This window comes from Oryzias melastigma, linkage group LG7 (genome assembly GCF_002922805.2).
Source record: "Oryzias melastigma strain HK-1 linkage group LG7, ASM292280v2, whole genome shotgun sequence".
Classification (NCBI taxonomy): Eukaryota; Metazoa; Chordata; class Actinopteri; order Beloniformes; family Adrianichthyidae; genus Oryzias; species Oryzias melastigma.
In genome coordinates this window covers 13,407,241-13,427,967 of record NC_050518.1, presented here as the reverse complement: position 1 = coordinate 13,427,967, position 20,727 = coordinate 13,407,241, and the positions used below count along the sequence as shown (strand labels likewise).

Genomic DNA, 20,727 nt, shown 5'->3' with positions numbered 1-20,727 from the left:
CAAGGAGGAGGAGGAATTATTACAGTATTAGAAAATTCTACCACACAGTATGGTCACATGTCTTTACAAAATTGGAAGATAAAAATTATTTGATCGTTTTTTTGTGTTATCTGCTGTGATGATAGTTGTTGTTTTAACATTACAGTGCCATGTCTCAATCCAAATAGTATTTTCCATCGTTGATTTAATCGATTTATTTCATTTTGAAATTATTTTTTAATGATTTATGTCAATTTGATTACCAACTTGCCTCAAACAGATCGATATACTTGAATCTAAGGAATATAAATTATCTCATTGATGAAGTTGATTAATTGCTACACCCCTAATGTCAATGAGATGGCCCTCCACCCCCTTGTCATCAGAGGACCTGCTGCTGTCCCTGTTGATTAAAGACCGATGGCAAGAGAGCAGCTCACACAAAGGGGTCAAAAGTGTGCCGATGAATGAATAAACACACATTTTTAGAAAGTCAGGGAAGCAGAAGAAACTGACAAAAGAATAAAGCAGATTCAGACATGAAAAGATCAAGTCTGGTTACTTAGCTCAGCAACTATAACGCCCCTTGAATATGTTCAAAAAGATGATAAAAATATGAATAAATAATCTAATTTGGTTTCATTAAAGCATTATATTGTGAGAAAAAAACAGATTAAAAATAGGAAAAAATAGATTAACAGCTTAAGATGCTTAAATTTATAGCTAAAAGCACTGAAGCTGATAGCTAAAAATGATGAATTTGATAGCTGAAAATGCTGAAGCTAATAGCTAGCTAAAATATTAGCGAAGTGCCAAATTAGCAAAAAAAAATTCTAAATTATCCAAAACCAAAAATATAAACTAAGCTTCAAAATAGCCTAAAAAGCTGAAAAAAATCTAAATGAGCCAAAACAGCTAGCATGTAGCTGAAATATTAGCTAAACTCCAAATTAGCCTAAAAAACTGAAAAAAGCATAAAGTAGCCAAAACAGCTAACATGTAGCTGAAATATTAACTAAATACCAAATTAGCCTAAAGCACTCTAATTTAGCCAAAACAGTTTGGGGGGGCCGGGCCAAATGTGGAGGAGGGCCGGATCCGGCCCGCGGGCCGCAGTTTGGGGACCCTGAATTACAGCACACAAAGTTGCTGTCTAGGCAAAAAAGAGCACATGTACTCATTCCTATGTTACAGTTAGCGACTGTTGACATTTGTTGGGGTATTGTGTGCACAAACTTCCCAAAAATTGAATTTTATTTAAATTAGAAGGAAAAAGAAGAAGAAATAGAAATAGAGATGTGCTCCATGATCTGCTATGATTTTCATTTCCTCTGCACTGAAAACTTCAGATAATCAGTGAAAAGATGAGCAGTGACATGGAAACCCAGCCCTACTTCTTTTTTCGTGTTGCACGCTCTCTTCCACCCTAATAGGCAGAATCTTCTGAGCTGAACCATTTATTCAAAGAGGCTTCTTCATCCTTTTCATGGTTTCACGTGACAGCTCATGTCATGCGTCTGCGCCCATGGGCACGTCAGGTCGGGGTTTTAAACCAACACTCTTAATAATAAAAAATACTATATTAAAGTGAGTTAAAGCTTTGTATTTCTACTAATTAATATAAAAATATTTTTTTTGCACTCAAATGAATGGAGGTGTCGAGCGCGCGCCTCGCTCAGGCGGGCGCGCGCGCCCTTCTTTTTCCTCTAGTGGAGACTTCTGACTCTTGTTTGGGAGGAGGAACGGCTGCATGGAGGAATACGCCGCTTCTCCCCGGGACAAAACGCAGCCGGAGAGCATATCGAGAGTGTACCAGGACACACAGACGCGTCGCCGATAGTCCCCGGTGTTTGTTTGTTTGTTTTTTTCTTTTGTTTTGCGGCCAGCCAAGACAAAAGTGCACGCGCTCCTCCCGAATCAAATCAGCCAGACTCCTCCGAAGGGGAAAAGGACGGACTCAACGGAGGAGGAACATCTGAGTGGAACTTAGTGAAAAAATGCAGGGGGTTTCGGCAGCGGGTAAGCGAACTTTTCCTTCTTTTTTCCCCTTAAGAAGTGTTTCTAAAAAGTTGTCTTCCATGTGTGTGTTGCGCGCAGTTTGTGGATTCTAAAATGCCTTTACCAGCTGTCAGCGGGGCAGCTGCAGGCCCGCATCCACTCCTCTGCAGCCCAGAGTTGTTTTGCCAGTCAAACGGCTTGATGGAAAGATCATTATTAGAAAGGCGTAAAGTTGTGCCAAAAACCCAATCAGAAAACATGGGCTGCATCCCTCCAGTGAGTAATCTGTAGCCGGAAATCAAGCCCCACCTTCTGAGTAAGATAAGAGATGACCCATGCACAGTCCATACTAGACAGTCACCCTGAGAGGAACGTGAATGTGGTTAAGTGTCTGTTGGAGGAACATCTAGACAGAATGTGGGTTAGTGTGTGGTTTCCTGGGTAATTATGAATTAATTGTCTTATTGCACTTTTTTGTGCACAGCCCTATGACAGATCTTTGCCCTCTCCTTTGACATTATATACTGTGAAGGAGCAAACTGCACAGAAAAGTCTGAAGATCTTTCACAGTGACCTCAGGAAGCATGAACTGGCCTGAGTTTGCAGACAAAGAAAAAAAGGGGAGGGTGTGAGATGGAGAGAGCGATACAGATGACTGCTGATGGGACGATATCGGGCTGCAGCAGAGGTGAGCTATGCAGACGGGGAGAAAAAAAAAGGAAAAGAAGAAGTCTGTTTGCTGTGGGACTCATGGGAGGAATCGATCTGCCGTCCCCCTGGCTGACTTTCTTTTTTTCCTGCAGTTCAGCAGTGTATCGTCTCTCCCACATTCAACCCCAAGGCCTCCTTTTTTTTTTATTTCCTCTTCCCTCTCTTTCTCCCACACTGCCACAGATCAATCCCCTCCCTCTCCCCTCATCCTTCTCTCTGCCTTGAAGTTTTCTACGCACGCAGACGCTTTTTTATTTTCCTGCACCAACATAAAATAGCCTCCCAACTCCTCCATACTGTACTTCCACATGGGAACAGCCTAACGCGCTCCCCGACGCTTATTTTTCTGTTTACGATTGGAGGGTCAAAGGGGCGCATCAAACCATCCGAGGGTTTAATAAAATAAACCGCCTCATAAATAAACCGCTGGGATTGACAGATCGCTTCCAAAAACTTTTCATCATCTCTTGGACCGTGTGTGGCAGCTCCGGAGCGGAAGTCCTGGCAAACTGTTTGGATCATTTATTATTAACAAAACCCCTTAAGTGTCCATCTGTTTTATCACAATCAATGTAAACATTTTCCCCCTTTGCCGCTCGGTAAACAGCCGCGCAGGAGGTCGAGAACAGGAGAAAGAACAGAGTTGGAGCCGTCGGTCATGGAGCTGGCAGGATGGAAGCCTTGTAGCATTGTTTACAGTTGGAGGGAGTTGTAACGCTCACTCTCTGTCAGTCCTGATAAATCAAAGTCCTGTACGGAAGCTTGTAGAGGGTGCACACACAGAGTCGGGAGTCACGAACTAATATTTCAGCGCAGAAGGGCAACAAACACACACTCACAAGAGCAGATTTGTTCACACTCAGAATAAGAAGTTAAAGACCCACTCCAGTGAAAAATTATGTCTTTGCTGTTTTTAAAATGTTTTTGTAGCATTTTCCTCATGATGGAGGTCATTTATACAGACAATTTAGTATTTATTTATTCAAACAGTCGTGAATCAGAAGCAGACTGTAGCAGTGATGTACGTGCTACAGTGGGCGGGCCATAAGCTCCCTGCTCCACTCCATTCTGATGTAGACGACTGGATCCATGTACCTCTTTGGCCGAATTCTATCAATACCTCTCCAATTGTAGAGACATTTGTAGGGGTAGTGGTGTCTTTCACGGCAAATGCGATTCGCTCCGACTCTCTTTTGTCATGCAATGTATTCGCTGGTCGTCGGCTGTCAAAAAAAGAGTTCCTGAGTTTGACGCTGTGGTCGCGTGTGGGAGGAGCTACCAGCTAATGCATTTAAGATGATGCAAAAAAGAACAGTATCTGTGGATATCTCTCTTAGAGTGTATGGAAAACACAGAAGAGTTTGAGAAATAAATAAGGTTTATTTATTGTGAAGAGTTCTACAAAAACATCGGTAATCATCTCTGCATGTTTGGGTTTATATGATTGTTATTAAAATATTTCTCCGGTACAGAGGGCTGTGTATGTATGACAGCCACTTCCCCTGTGTTTCTGTGTCTCTGTGGCTGAGCTTGAAGGCTGACTGTGTTGTATGAACCTGAGGGGGAAAAATAAAATAAGGGGACTTATTTCTCCTTCTTTTGCTCTCTGTCTGCTGGTATATGGAGTAAGTGAAAGTCACAGGAAGCGTCACACGCCCAAAGCTGAGATCCCGATTGGCAGATGTGACGCGGAGACTTGTCAAACTTAAGATACTTAAATTTTGGCTCCGTCACCTGATTTGTGCCTCGTCACTCAAATCAAGCTTCTGCAAGACCTTTAAGGCCTGTCGCTCAAATCGGTCGCAGGACTACAGATCACCTCATGTTGCGTCTGTTCCATTGACTTAACATTGAAACTGGCCCTTCAGTGTGAATGCACCTTAAGGGTAACGCCAAGGGACTTTTGACTGTGTATCCTTCCTCTGCCATGAGGGTGTTCCGCGTCGCGCTGTGCCACGTAGGAGGAAGTCCTTTCTTCAAATGAGTTTGGTACAAAACACAGAGGTTTACAACAACTTTTTGTTTTAGCATGACTTTTTAAAGTTATTAAACCAATGTTGTTGTGAATTTTCCGAGGGCTGGCAGCTACGCGCTAACGTAGGTGACAGCGACTATTGATAACAGTCACCCTAAACCCTAACTACAAAAAAACTATATAGTGCAGGACTATCTAGTGTCCTGGATTTTAAAAGCAAATCAGACGCCATAATCACTGCTTCACTTTTTTCCTAAACAGCAGATATGATGTCTCTGATTTTACGAAGTGAAAATCTAATCAATGCAAACATTTTACAACGTCTGTTTATGACTCCACTGTGTTCTGATGATGAAAATTTGGATGGTTTGTTAACAAAAATAACACTAAATCCCCCTTTTTTTGCAAAAATTGTTCAACTGCAATGCATTGTGGTCCATTTTTGCCAATGTATCGAAAGACATTGGTTTTTCGGAAAGACTTCTAGGAAATTTTTGGGGAACTGGATTTTGCAATAGTAGATTCGGACAGCCCTAGAAAATGGCAAACGCACTATATAGTGAATAGTGAAGGAATTCGGACATAGCCAATATTTTTCCATTACTCTCTACTTGGAGGGCTAAGTATAGAGGTAGGGAAGAATTCGGCCTTTGTTCTCCTTGTCTGAGCTGGTATTCAAAATTGGATAACTTTAATATTTTTTGCAATTTTCGTTGCATTGCTAATGTTAGGTTGGGGTTATGAGAGGCTGTAAGCTAGCAGGAGATAGTGTAAATAAAGGGATGATGGGAAATAAGGGCAGGCTTAATCCTTGCCAACACAACACCCACAACTCATAGGTGAATTTCTGCTGAAAATATGTCCTATTTTTTATTTATTTATTTATTTATTTATTTTTAAATCTTTTTTGTCTAAAAACATTATAATTATAATTTAAAGGCCCCTGAGAATGATTTTACGATGGATCAAAACATGATTGGAGTGGGACTTTAAGACCCAAAGTGCTGTGTAGTTACAGTCCCATTCACACACAATGAACCCATTGCAACAGCATTAAAAATGACAAATAGTTATTGATTCATCAAATTCCAAATGTTTACAAATTTCTTGTATCTTTTCAGATAAACATGTTTTAGTTTTTAAAGTGTTTGCTAATCTAAATTCCACCTGTTGTTCTTTTATGTGAAAACTTTTGTTTATTATCCAATATTTTTTTCCTTTGGAAAGATTTTTTAAATTGAAGCTTTTTTCAACTTTTTTAAAATCCCAAATAAAATCTAAACGTTTCAAATCATTGGCAGCGATACCCAGCCTGAGTGCTCATGAGCAAAACTCTGCAGGTGTTGGTGTGCAGAGAAGAGGTGTTTCATTAGAACAAACTGTTAGTTCAGACTTTCTTTGTTTTAATCCATCAGCTGCAGCCCTCACAGCAAGTCAATGTGGAAAAATGCTCTCTCAACCAAAAACCTCCATAGAACTTTCCAGAACAGAGACGCTTCCATTTTACACCAGCCAAGTAACTGCATGTGTTCTTGAGCTTAAAGGGTATGAACTCAATTTAGTGGTTTTTCAATGAAGATTATTCTATTTCACGTCTTTGTTTTACCCCTTTATGTATTTTTTTTGCAGTTTGTCTCGTATTAAGAGAAAAACCAACTATCATTTATACGTACACTTAAAACCTCTTCATTTTGATGTTGTTTTTACTCCCTTCAGCTACAATGGACATGATACAGACTCTCCTGTTTGACAGGTTATTGCATTAGTTGCAGGCTGCTTAGTGAGGTGTGTTCTAACAACTCATTGCATGTTGACTGTGCATTTCATAGCGTCACAAGTTGTTGGACTACATGTGGTTTGTATGAGCAACCACAATGTGAAACTGACGTCTACACTCGTCTCTAACAAATTATTTTCATCTGTTCTAGTTTCCCGTCTCTCATGTGATGTGAAGGGGTTCTAGTGCCACCGTATTTATTTGTTTATTTTTACATAAATTTGGGTTCCAGCTAATAACAACCACAAAATTTCAGAAAATGATAATACTCTGGATAAATCACCAATTCCTTCAGTTTTTTCAAAAAGATAAGTACAGAGATTTTGGTCACAGGAAATCAATCAAAACAAAGCTTTTTCAAAATGAAATGTCCATCTTCAGTAGTATAGTCAGGGGTCAGGTCCTGAAGATGAAATCTGGATCTCCATCCATCCCATATCTTTTAAAACAGGGGTGTCAAATATACAGCCTGCGGGCCGCATCCGGCCCATCAGATGGCCTAATCCGACCCAGTCATGAAGAGAAAAAAAAAATAAGGATTTTGGGGAAAAGAAGCAAGTTTCTAGCCCATTCCTGTGGCAATTTATGGTTATTTAAAGAAATGGATGTAATGCACAATTCTGCCACTAGGGCAAAGGAAACAAAATACTGGTATAGCAAGAGATCAAGAAATACATTTGCAAGGGCGAGCCACATCTGGGTAAGGCTGGCTTTACCAGCCTCACCGCTGTTAAGTAGCTTTAAAAATGTTAGGTGTGACATCACAAGAAAGCAGAGATCACCAACATCAGTACTGGATGACAGATTGAATATATTTCACACTGGATCTCAAGCAGCTTGGGTTCTGTTCCTCACCAATCTTCCTCCAAACCCTCGGACCTTGATTCCCAAATGAAAGACACATTTTCCTTCCGTCAGAGAACAGGAGCTTGGACCACTGACCAACAGTCCAGTTCTTCTCTATAGCCTAGTTGAGACCTTTCCTCCATTGGCTCAGAAGTGTCTTGACTGTAGTAACCCGTCTGAATGTTGTGGATTTTGAAGCTGTTCCTCCACCTAAATCCACTCTTTCTGGATGTCTGCAGGTCATTGAATCTTGTCCTTTAGATGATCCTCTGAAGCCTACTGTTGTGGTTCTTCTCCTGACACATTTCGACATCCCATTAGACTTTCCGTTGATCTGCTTGGACACAGCGCTCTGTGAACAGGCGGCCTCCCTAGCTGTGAAATTCTGTAGCTTACCCAGACAATGGAGGGAATCAATGACGGTCTTCAGGCTAGTTATCAAGTCTGAGATCTTCCCTGTATTGTACCCAACTGAACCAGTTTAATCACATGTGGGGAAGGTAGGTGCTTTGAGTTTAGTAGATGACTAGTTGGTGAAACCATTCATGCCTTGAAAAAATTCTTAATTTCTTAAATCCTGTTTTTGTGCGTTTTATGAGCTGGAACCCCAATATATTTATATATATGAATAAATAATTTAAATAATTGAAACAGTGGGCCCTGAATCTATATTCTATGGAAGTTTAATGTTTTTTAAATGGAATCTTAGAAATTAATACTCTTTTTCATGATATGCTAATGTTTTGGAAAGGCTCTATATACAGTAATAGTAAAATTATAAACAGTTTCTCTATTCAGAGTGCTGATGGAAATGTGATTTATGGATATTTAATCGTGTTTCTATTTAAGGCAATCGAGCTTTCTGCTAAAATTCTGCTAGAAAATTTGCTCAAATGCTCCACAGTAGCTTTAGTGGACAACATTTTTCATAGAAATGTTAAATCCTACTTTTTTTTTAGTTCTTTCTCACTACTTTTTTTATTTTATGTTTTATCTGATCAAGAATTGAAGTTTTAAGGTTGGCCGGTTTAACAAATGCAAAGGTGGGCAGATTTTTCTGTCATCTGTCACGGGCGGCTCACTCCGGTGTGGTTGTGACATGCACACTCAGCAGCTGCTCCAGTGGATTGCTACATTTATGAGCACTCAATAAAAATGATGGACACCTCATTTTCTACAGCTTCCCATCCGTTTCCAGCCTTTGCTTATCTGCAGATGCCTGACTTTGAGGAAAGCCTCTACTCTTTCTGCTTTAAGCTTTCATACTTTTTTGTTTTTTCTTAATTCTGTGAGATATTTTAATAAATTTTTACATAATTTCAATAATTTTTTAAAATATTTTTATGTTTAAAAAATTCAAAAAAAATGCTAAACTAAATTTACCTTTTGTTTAATCGATTAGAATTTGAAGTGAACTCTCCATAAATAGAGGCATTCTCCAAAAGGTCATTCATTCAGGCAGATCTTCTTCCTGCACTACTTCCTGTCCAGGGTCACGGGGGCTGGAGGAGGAGGAGGAGGAGTTAGGTAAAGTCCCAGATGTTGAAGGCCGAGAGGTGGTCATCCATCATAGAAACATTCAATTTAATAAACTTTAATATACAGACTCCCAGATATTGAAAGAGAGATGGAGCGTTCAGGGAAAACTGAAAACCGAACCGTCAGCATTATTATAATGCAGGACGGTCATCCATCAGCCATGTTGGCTTGATTCTTGGATGTTTTCTTTATGTAAAGACTTTAAAAAATGAGTTTTTTGATTGTAATTCAAATTAGAATCCTTCTCTTTAGAAAGCAGTGTTTTTTAAGTACACAACTGTTTATATTAGAGATAATCTTGCAGTAATGTCTGGCGGAGACACACACACACACACGTGGAAGTGTGTGACCTAATTTTCCTAAATGGTACCAACTGTTGAGGCCACCAAATAAAAGGCTCACATGTCAGATGTGGAGCACCGACCTACAGCGTTCTCCTCATCCCGCTCATCTCTCAGTGAGTCCACGTGAGCCAAATGATTGTCTGGACAACTTTTAAGCTCCTGAGAGTGGGATTGCCTTCTGAGCTGAAAAGAAAATCTTTTTTATTTTATTTTTAAATCTGCAGTTTGGCTCTAATGTGTGATCCCAGGTCAGCCGGCTGTCACGCTGTCCCATAAAGCTGTGCGTCACTTTACAAAACCTGGAGTTTGCTGCAGCCTGTGATGCCGGTCTGCTTGAATCTGTGTTTCTCTTCTTCAGTCTGGTGTCTGTCTGGATCAGACCTTCCCTGATGAGGGGGATTTTCCTGGGGAAAGTCATATGGAAAGAAAAAAAAAGCCTTAATAGTAAAAGCATGTTCCATTCTCATTCCCCCTCTCTCTCCCTCTCTCAGCACATGCATTTTATGAGTTCAGCTCTTTTAGCACACTGAAGGCATTGTGTTTTTCCTCTCTGATCATCAGAAGAGCAGGCGCTATGGAATCACAGCTTCCTGTGCACACGGGGGTGAGGCAGGAGAGGAAACCAGGGAGGAAAAGGAGGAGAGATGGAACCAGGTGGAGGTCACTGATAGGTTACGGGGTCAGCATCAATGTTTGGATGCACAAACCGGCGTTTGTTTGAAAATCACAGATGGCTATACTTCTAGATAAGTGGTCCAGAACCTTTTTCAGGCCATTGACGAGTTTAATTTTGACAATATTTTCAGAGACTGGTCCAAACGGGGCTGGTTTCTGAAAATGTATTTTCAAAATAAAATTCTACTACAAGAATTTTAGTTTTTAAAAAAAGTCTAAAAATATCTGAATTTCTTATGCACATGAGAAAAAAGTTGTTGATTTGTAGAAGTTATCTAATTAAAACAAATTCGATTTATTATTACATTATTTGTTACTCATAGATACCATTTTAACACTCAATCCAGGCTCCGATTATCTTTCTGGGCAAAAAGATTGATCATATTTTCTCTTTACATAAATCCTCATTCATTGTTTTTTTTTTTTTTTTCANNNNCTGAACGGATGCCTACATAATTCAGCTTTTCTGTTGGAAAATTCTCAAATGTCGCTTTTACAAATTTATAATGGGATAGGTTGAATAACAATTTGCCTCAGATAGGTTAATCGATTAATTGTTACATTGGAATTTGAACGACAAAAATAAATGATGTGGGTACCAGGTTTACTCTATCTACCTCAACATTGTTCCAAAAAAACATGGAGAAAGTTAAGTTTTGCATCCCACAATCCACCTGCTAATCAAGAAAACTGCACCCTTTAAAAATGTGCAAATGAAAGCTATAGCAAAATGAAAGCAACCCCTGAGAGTTGTAATGAATATTACATGAATTAACATTTTTAATAAAGTTTTTGCCTCCGGTTTATTTTTGAGGCAACATCAGACTTTTTTAACATTTGAATTGGTAGAGAGGTTCTCCTTTCTGCCTCCAGTGACTTTTGGAGGAACTGCAACATTTGGTTTGCATCAAATTTGAATAAAGGATGGGAAATTGTCAAAAATGAACAAAAAAATAGTGGTTGATATTTGTTCTAACTGCTAAAATCCAAATTACAAACACACATTTAAAAAGACCGTAGACACTTGCTTAAAAAACTATTAAAAACTGTGGATTTTTTATTTACAAAGACAAACAAACTGGTTTGTTCTTCTCTTGAACAACAACTATTGTCCAAAAACCACAAGTTACAGCATTCTAGAGGCATGTGGAACTGAAATGCCTGGAATATCATTGTGCCATGGAGTCTTCCACTACAAGCAGTTTCCTGTCGAGGTGGAAAACTACTGGAAGAAGAAACCATTCTTAAAGTCCTGTTTTGGATTTCAAAAGGAATTTTCTTAAAATTTAGTTGACTGTCATCTTGTAAAGTAGGTTTAAATAATTTGAGTGTAACGTCAAAAATAGAAAAAACTTATATTTTCAGTTGTGGTTTGTTCATGTCAGGAACATCCTAATAAAATAAAAGCTGTGAAAACATATTCTATAGACACCATATCCAAAACTTACATTTATTTTATTTTTTAAAAGAAATTCCAGCAATGTTGGCAAGTTTTAAGTTATTTATTAACATTTTTTTCCCTCATGGAACATTTTACACTGTATATCTGGTCCTTGTTCAATAGAAGTTAGCATTGGTTCATAAAAATCACACCATTTCTGATATACTTGCACTCTGTGTTCCAATTTTATCTAGAATAAGGTGATATTCTAAAGATGCACGATTGGTTAACTCGTGTTTCTGATTGGCTTCATCCAAACTCTATGTTTTCCATGAACGGTAAACTTGTCAGAAAGCTAAAATAAAAAACGGTTAATTTGAACTTAAATTATCATTTAAAAAAATGAGATTAAAAATGGATTAATATGAAAATGTCTGAACAAAATGTAGATCTTAGTGTACAGAGAATGTGTTAACAAACTACAGGAAAGCTTTGACGATACGTAACCACAAGTCAAGCATGTTGTACCCAAACCTATTTGAGCTGCAGAAACTTCACAACCACATCTGTCATAAACTATATTATAAGCTATATTAGGATGGATGGGTGTTGAAAAAGCCCCCGTAAGAAATGTGAAGCACAATTTTCCTCAAAATAAACATTTTTTTAAAATTCAGATCATTAAAACTTCATTGTAGATTTCTACTCTAGTCATGTTTTGTTTTAATATGAAGCCACCATAACCCTTTAGTTCCAGCACTGTGGGCGACGACAGGAAATGACCCACGCTCTGAACTACTGTAACTCTTTACCCGTTTCATTTTAGCGAATTCTGAAGCTGACGTAAAGTGTTACACATTGGAGAAAAGCTGCTTTTCCTCTTGTCAGAACCAGTTATTTTTATAAAAACACTTCAAAGTGTTGCATATCAACACAAAGCTTCTTTTTTCCATTTCAGAGTCCGTTAGAATTACAATAGTTGCTTAAATAGTCGACGAGTTTCTGTAATTCAGTGAATGTCAACACTAGAGCTGAAGCTGTGGTGCTGCAACCACCAGTTTTGGAGGTCTGGAGCTGATTTCACACCGAACATGATTCTGTCTGGTATGGGGTAAGATAGCTGTCTAAAAGAACCATATTCATAAAGAAGAAGTCATATTCATGAATACAACATTGTACAAAAAATATAATTACAGAATTTAGTTTCACGCTTAACATGTCTCTTTTGAAATAAAATTTTTCTTTACCTTTGACTTTCAACTAATTTTACATTTTTTTAACCACCAAATGAGTGGCATGTCTGCTACTCCTAGAGCTGTTTTCCACCACTTCTGTGTCTAAAATGATCTGCTGCTGCATTGTTTACACGATCAAACCGCAAAATGCGGTCGGAAATCGCTGTGTTTTGATCAATTTTATTAAATGTTCAACAACTATGACTGTCAAGACAGTTTTCCGGCTGTGGCATCAAGAAACTTCTGTTAAATTTTAGTTAAATAAATAAACTTTAGCAGACTTGCGCAACATGATCAATCAATGTTTCGGGACTCGATGTATAAGCCTGTGACCCTGTAATGTATTTTTGACAGTTTGCTAACAGGAGAAATTCGTATTCAAAGCAAAGAAAAGTTGTTTTCAAAAGAGACAAATTGAGCGTAAAGCTAAATGTTGTATTCATATTTTTTTCTGCAACTTTTTGTTTATGAATACAATGTTTTCTTTATAAATACATTTCTTATTGACAGCTATCTTACCCCATAGTCTGGTGACAGTGTTTTGTCCTGTGTGGCCAAATTCTTTTGGTGAAGAATATCCATTCTGTCGACTAATCAGAAATTCAGCTTTGTCCTGTGACGTGTTGATAAAACGATCATTAGGTAGAAGCTGATCATTCTCCTTCTGAAATTTAAGATGTTTTTCTTATTTTGTATTGAGAAAATAATAAATTACAAAAAAAGCTCTAATTTTTTCCTTTTTTTATTTAATTTTTCCTTCCTCGGACTATTGCGAGACAGTCAAAATGGGCTACAGGGAGACAGAAGTACCGCTGAAAGCAGCCATCATTCCGACGCGGCTCCTACAGTAGATGGGGAAGCTCACTGTACCGAAAATCTCTGAACAATCTCAAGAACCAGACATGGAGACATGATAACCAATGTTATTTAAAACAAATAAACCTGATCTCTTAACATCATCCATGTCTTCCATGCATTGTACATGAGATATACAGTCAATGCCAACATAAAACAATTAAAAAATCTACAACATAGATGTAATTCCAGTTAAATCTAGCTACATAGGTTGAAAAAAGTTTTTAAAACCAATCGGAGTATACTTTTGATTTTAAAGGTGCTTCAACCCGGAAGTCAAATTTGAGCCCAACGTTTTTCGAAATAGTGAAGCGATTCTCCTATTCTTGCAGCGTTTGTTGTTGTTTTTCTTCACAGGTGCCATTTTGGAGGAGCTCAAACGTCTCAGATAACCACAGTATTTTGCTCATACCTTAAGTGTACTGATGTACAAAGAAAAGATTAGAAGATTTCTCCTCTGTGTTTGATGATGGTGATCAATGCTGAGGAGCAGTACATAAAAGCAGAGCCTTAAGATTGCAGATGGTAATCAAAACAGCCCGTCATCAAGTTACACAACAGCTTATTTTTTCTCCCTTTTGTGCATGGAGCTGACGCACATGTTGGAATCAGGAAAAACAATCAAACTGTGATAGTCGAACAGATCATGTGACGCTGTTTATATTTTCCCCAATTTCTGATGTAGTTTTCTTTATCGGTGGAATGTAGTCGTTTTCTTGACGTAATTCCAGTTGTCTGCTTGATAACAGAGATGCCAAAATGTCTGCACTTAAACATGCTTAAAAAAATTCAACTTTTGGTTTCAAATTTGCTTATTTTAAAAGCTCCCTGAGATACTTTTTATTAATATTGTTGTATTTTCGCTTAGATAAATCTCCATTTACCCTCAAATCTCCCTCTTAATTACAACAAACTCCATCATTTAACACTTTTTCACCTGACGGCTGGCATAAACTGGTCGTAATTTTCTTGCTTGTCTGGCTGATAACAAAGGCGGGTTTGTGTTCCGTTCCCCCAGCTCCCGGGTGCCCTAACACTCAGCACTCTTCCTTTCTGATTAACTGTTGTCTGTTTCTGTGCTTCTTTCAGTCTGTTGATCATGGAAGAAAATCACAGTTGATCAGCTGCTTGACCTTTCTATACTTTCAAATCTCAACTTTTGCATAAATGCGCACACACAGAGGCAGTCCGTCAGCAGGAAACTCTAAACTTTCCTTGTTCTATTCTTCTAAGTGTCCCTCCCCACCACCAGTCTTAGCCTGTCACCGAGTTGCTCCCTTTTTAACTGGAATGGCTGCTTGAACAGGACTCTCATTTACTGCAGTAGAAGGCTCAGAGGATGAACGTGTGCTGGTGTTTGCTGCCTTTTTGTGTCTCCCGCATTGATTTGATGGTGATGATGCTAACTTTAAGATTGTCCAAGGAGGGAAAATGGTGTAACTGTAAACATGTGTGTAATAGAAAGGCTTCAAAAAGTGAGCTGACATTCACACCTTAAATTCAAATAATAAAGTATGTGAGATTGTTTGTTAAACCTTCTGTTTCAATGTTTTATTTGTGCTTTTAAGTGAGAGGACGCTGACTAATGACATTCTCCCTTTAGGAAAAAAAAGTGGTTTTGGTTACATTCTTGTTGCACAACTGGACTAGACCCACTAGAGGGCGATGTTCTCTTTTTTTCTGAACTGCTCAGAAAATTTGAGACAAAAATATTCAAACTTTCTGTGTACAATTAGTATTTTTTAGAAGATTTTTCAGGCAGATGATGTCTAATTTCCCTGAGATCATGTCATTTGTTCAAAGAAGTAAAACCCTAAAGCACTATAACCCTATAAACACTACAGATTTAATATAAAGAGAAATATTTGATTTTTTAATGATAAGTAATGTTTGCGTTTTAGTCTGTGGTAGCTGCTTTTTTTGTGTTCTTCATGCCGAAGGACACCGGGGGAACAGCAGGCTGCTGCTTTACTGTAATGCCCTTCAGTCATTTGTCATGCTCGGATTCTCTAATGACTTTAGTGAAACACAATTGTTGTGTTTTACTTGGAAGATCCAAACTGATTTCTTCAGTGTTCTTATTTGTGGTTGAGAATTTCCCTGCCTTGGTGTTGAGCAATGAAACCTTTCATTTAAGCTTGTCGTGCACGTAGATGTGCCACGGTGCATGCCTCAGCTCTCATCACAGGACAGTCATAACACCCTGCACCTAATGAGGAGATGAGAGCTACTTCCACACAGATGGTTCCTGTTCCTGCTGCCAGCTGTGGATTATCCCTCCCACAGCTGTCTGTGATGATTTTCTTTTAGGTTAAGGCTATAATTTAATAACGAGCTTCTCATTAGATGCATCATGCTTGTAAAAAGTAATAAAGAAGAATAGGGCAACTTTACATCTGAGTGCTTGTACGTGGGTCACCTCTTGCTAAATTCATTTTATTTTTTCCAATAAAATGATTATATTGAAACTGGTTTGAGCTGCAGATTGTTGTCATCCATCATGCGTCTGCTCATGAGCGATGACTCTCATTAAGCGGCGCTCACACCTGTGCGTGCTCCCTCTGCAACGTCCTTTCACATGTTCAGAGTGATAAACCAATACAAACAATGCTCTCAGCGTATCTGATTGGCCTGTAGAATGTGTCGATAGCACGCAGGTAGACGGGAACATTCAGTTTCAGGATGAGGCTACGCTGATGAAGGATGGTTCCATTCCTGTTTCTGAGAGCTGCTGCCGGTTTCAGGCGAACTGTCCGAGCTGGGGATGTGTTGACGTATTAATAGATGTTTTTTTTTATTATTATTGTGCTTCCACCCTCCTCTTTACTCAATTTTTCCAACTATAGAGCATAATTTTTCACAAGATTATTGTGGAAAAGATTCTTTTAGTTAAATTTATTTTTATACATTTGAGTCTCAGTTACAGGAAGTGCTAAAAACAGTTAAATCTTGGTGGAACAGATTGCGTGCCCGTCCCTTCAGGTGTTATTTCAGGTCGTTGATCTTTTCATTTTTTTTTTTTTTTTTTTATAAACTGTGCTATTTCTTTGTTATCTTCCACTTTGTAGTCCATCATATCACAGTAAAGGTGCACTCGGCCATTCCTATTCCCACCTAATAGCAGCCAGCCGGCTTTTTATTTGTGTGAACGCTTGGGAAACATTCACACTTTAGTGATTCTCTTGCTATTTTCCTCATGTTTTTCGGCACGTAAAACTGAATCACACTTTCAGCGATTTCAGCTATCAGTATCAAAACATTCAGCTTGTTCAGGACATTACTGCTAATATTTTTGGTATTCATAAACTTTATAGTTATTGAAATATTGAGCAAAATACACCCCATAGGAAATGGATGGAGAAGTCTTCAAATTTTAAAATATCAAGTAGATTAGCAACAAACCTTTAAAGATATTCATGGGCTTTGTTTTAATCTTTTATAGTGATAGTCAAAACATTGGAGTTTAACTAATGTTTTACCAATGTGTTAATATTTTTTGGCTAATTTGCTATTTACTGAGGTTTTCATAGGCTAATTTAGAGTTTAGCTTTTATTTTAGCAACATGCTAACATTTTTGGCTAGTTTAGTTTTCTTAGGAATTATAGGCTATTATAGAGTTTAGCTAGTGTTTAAGCAACGTGCTAGCTGTTTTGGCTAACTTGGCTAAAGCTACTAAAGTTTTTTGGGCTAATTTGGAGTTTAGCTCATATTTAACCAACACAAAATATTTTTGCAATATTAGCATGTATTAGGGATTTTTTAAGCAATTTTACTACAAATTTTTCAGAAATTTAGGTCAACTTTAGCGCTCTTTCATAGTTCTTTAACAAAATTTTAATCTTTTAATAATCATTTTGCAAACAGTTTTTGCATTTTCAGCAAATCCCTTCAGCAGTTAAAGTAAATTGCATCACTATTTTCAGCAAAAAGCTTTAGCATCTTCAGCGACTACTTTCAGCAAAAAGCTTTCACACCATCATTATTGCAGGAAATGTTTCTAGTTTTAATTTTGGTTTAAAGTTTTTTAGCAGCAGAAATGGAAATGCAACACAACAGTTGTGACTAAATGTTGTGTGGTTAGTTGCTTTTAAAAGAGACATCTTAGAATACAAATGCTGAAAATACAAACTTCTTTTTAACCAACGTAACCATCAATGCAACGAGGCGTTATCAAGCAAACAACTAGAGAAGGTCTACCACACCATTTCTCAGTTTGACTTCACGTACCTTCATTTCCCTCTAATTACACGCCAGCTTTGTACTAATTTGAACATTTTTTTTTTACTTTGCTCTATCTGTGCTGCACAATAATCTCCACTGGGCTGTTCATAATCACAGGCCATCTGGGCACTGTAGGGAGCAGCGAGCCTGCAGCTTATCAGATGACCAAACCTGCCGTGGGTGGATACACCCTTGTGTGTTTGCGTGCAGTCTCACGCACGTGCACACACAGCCAGACTTTTAATAGATACAAACCATCATGTGGTTGCTCACATCCATCGCACCTTAAGAGACCTTGTTCAAGGGCAAACACCGCATCCAAGAAAAGAACCACAGCTCTGCCAGCGCTGATAGAGATTGAAAGCTTCATCAAGAAAAGACGGGAATAAAAATGTTTCATTTTGAGACGTGTTTTGGTTTACAGCGAACTTTGATAACCCTTAGATAGTCACATATTTCTCGTTCTTTCAGAGGTGACACACGTTTTTACAGAAATTACTACAGTAGTTGGATGCCTGAGCGGCTTAGAAGTGTTGGGTTTATTGTGGCATTTATTTAATGGAAGCACACAGCTAAAGGTTGACAGTTATTTTGGTGCATGACGTAATAGGTCAAGTGGACAAAAAGCTTAATCCTGACAGCCTAAAAGGAAGCATGCCCCCACTAATCACAGAAGAATCAGTCATGCTATGGTGCTTTGAGCAATTCTCCTGCTATGTTTCAAATCTGGTAAAACTCCATCAGTAAAGAAGGGTACATATTTAAAATCCAATGGACGCTAAAGAAAAACTCCTTAAAAAGGTCAATTTTATAAGAATACTTGTTGCAACCTTCAAATAATTCTATAACCAATCATTAAGCTCTTATATAAGTTAAAAAATGAACTTATTTTGGTCCCAGTAGTCCATCTCTTAGAGGAGATATTTGTGATTGGGAATTTATTAATTAAAATGACTATTCACACGTATCTTTCTTAATATCTGCGGCCAGTGTTGAACTTTTTATTTGGCCTAACGGAACCGGACCAAGGTTTAAGGTTAGGGTTACGATAAGGGTTAATATACCAACTGGTTCCAGAGTGCAGCTGTGTCCGCAGCTCACCTCTCCCCCAGGAGATAGGTCAACTGAGGAGAACTGTCACACACCTAGATGCGTGACAACTTTTTTAACTTTAAAAAAGTGTGATTAACAACAACATTTATCCTTCAACGTACTTAAAATACGTGTGGGCAATGCCGCCATGTGTGTCTTGACTGGCTGGATTACATTCCATCAGTTCTTTTCTGCTTGGTCACGTGCAAATACATGCAAAATACATCAGCTTTACTAATTTCTATACCCACACATATTTGTGTATATATATAAATATATATTTATTTATGTTTTGTTTTATGAAACTACTTAAAGTTCTGATATTTTTGTTAAAATAATTAAATTAAAGGGGATTGTGGCTATTTAACTTTTGTATAGTATTTTCTATATACATTTTTTAAATTTTATTTATTATAATGTTGGTTGTTATTTGAATCAGAGAATGTTACAAATTGATAGTTAAATGGGATCTATAAATTTGTCAGTATGGTACATTTTTCTTTTTTTTTCTTTTCACATTATGGAATACACCCAGATTTTTAAAGCTTTGATTCCTTTTTTTTTAATGTTTTTGTTCTGGAGTTCCTGATGAGTCTTAGTATCTGATGCTTCTCCTTTCCATCTGCTCTCACTTTCCTCCTCGTTTTGTACCCTCCATAATCCACCTTGCCTCAGGGTCAGACAACCCCGCACAGCATGAGATGAGTGTAGAAATATGTTTTCCAGACTGCATCGCCACCATCCAGTGCAGCTACACAGAATTGAACAGCTGCTCTGTTGCATCAGTTCTCTAGCTGGACTAGAGTGAAGATCCACGGATAATCCTAGAATCTACACTCATTGCAATTCAGATGAGACCTTTCTCCTCCAGCAGATGAGTTTAAGTATAAATAATGAATTAAAAGATTGAACTCTGTGTGAAATATTAATATCTTCTCAAGAAAACACTCCCTTAGAGAGGGAGGGTAATGGGTGTGCTTGTTAGAGTATTAAATGAAGTTTTATTTCAATTTCTAGTTGCTGAATAAAACAAGGAGAAGTTGACTTTGGTTGTAGGATCTAAACCTGACAGATGAGCTCACTTATTTACATTAAAGATATCTTCTAAAACTCTTGTTCCTCTAAGAAAATCTGATGCAGAAACCGAGTCAGGAAAGTAAAAGGTCGGGAACAAGGATGCGTCTTCCTTTCACTTCTCTGAAACAGGAAGGTTTGTGCAGTTGTTGTGTCTTCATGGCGACCCAGGACCTTCAGAGATGTGTGAATAATGGCTGTCTTTATTTTCTCTCATGAAGCTTTGACCTGCATGGCTTGTGAGTGTATCTGATTGTCTGTGTTTGTTTAGTGCAGACGTTTTTTCACCTGTTTACATGTCCGTTCATGCTGTGTTTTAAAAAAGTTACCAAGCTTTAAATCTCATTTTCTGTATGACATCACAACCTCGTCTTTCTAGCATTTATTGGAGTTAAGATAAAGTATAATGAAAAAGAAAACTATTAATTCAGGAGAAAATGGCAGACGAGGAAAACGTACATTGAAACTTTCCAGTAGCTCCTGATTCATCGCTATTGTTTGAATTATTATTAAGAAATACTCCAAAATGCAATTTTAAGCCTAATTTTTCTTATATATGTCATCCATGATCACAAGAACATGTTAAAAACATTTTTTTAAATCTTTAAATCCTTCTGGAGACTAGGGCTGCACAATATGAGGATAACTTGCAATAGTGATAAATATCGCGATAATAATATGACCTGTGATACATGAACAAAAAGCCAAAAAAATAAGGCAACAAAAACACAATTTCCATTTCACTGCAACTGTTTGATTGAAACAAAAATCAAAATAACTTAAATTATACTCAAATGACCCTCGTCTACATAGGAGGCGGGGCATCCAACAAAAAGGCTCCCTTCGATTGGTCAATAATGTAAAGGGGGTCATCCCATTCGTCAAATGTGTAAGGGCTCCATTGATTTGTTAAATATTTCCAAGCTGCCATGAGATTGTTTTAGCATATTTGTGCATATTTTGGGGAAACATTTATCACAGTTTACATCGTCTTTTATTTACGGAGCCCCTAAAGGGACATCGG

The 20,727-nt window shown here is 37.9% G+C and overlaps 1 protein-coding gene across 1 annotated transcript in view; it reads left to right on the top strand.

Moving 5' to 3' along the window:
• The first annotated feature begins 1,654 nt into the window (after positions 1-1,654).
• The window catches only part of fgd (faciogenital dysplasia), a 61,353-nt gene continuing 42,280 nt past the window's right edge, over positions 1,655-20,727 (top strand). The window contains exon 1 of the mRNA XM_024293503.2: positions 1,655-1,998. Coding sequence (XP_024149271.1) covers positions 1,977-1,998 — 22 coding nt within the window. The 5' untranslated portion in view covers positions 1,655-1,976. The remainder of the gene's footprint in view (positions 1,999-20,727) is intronic.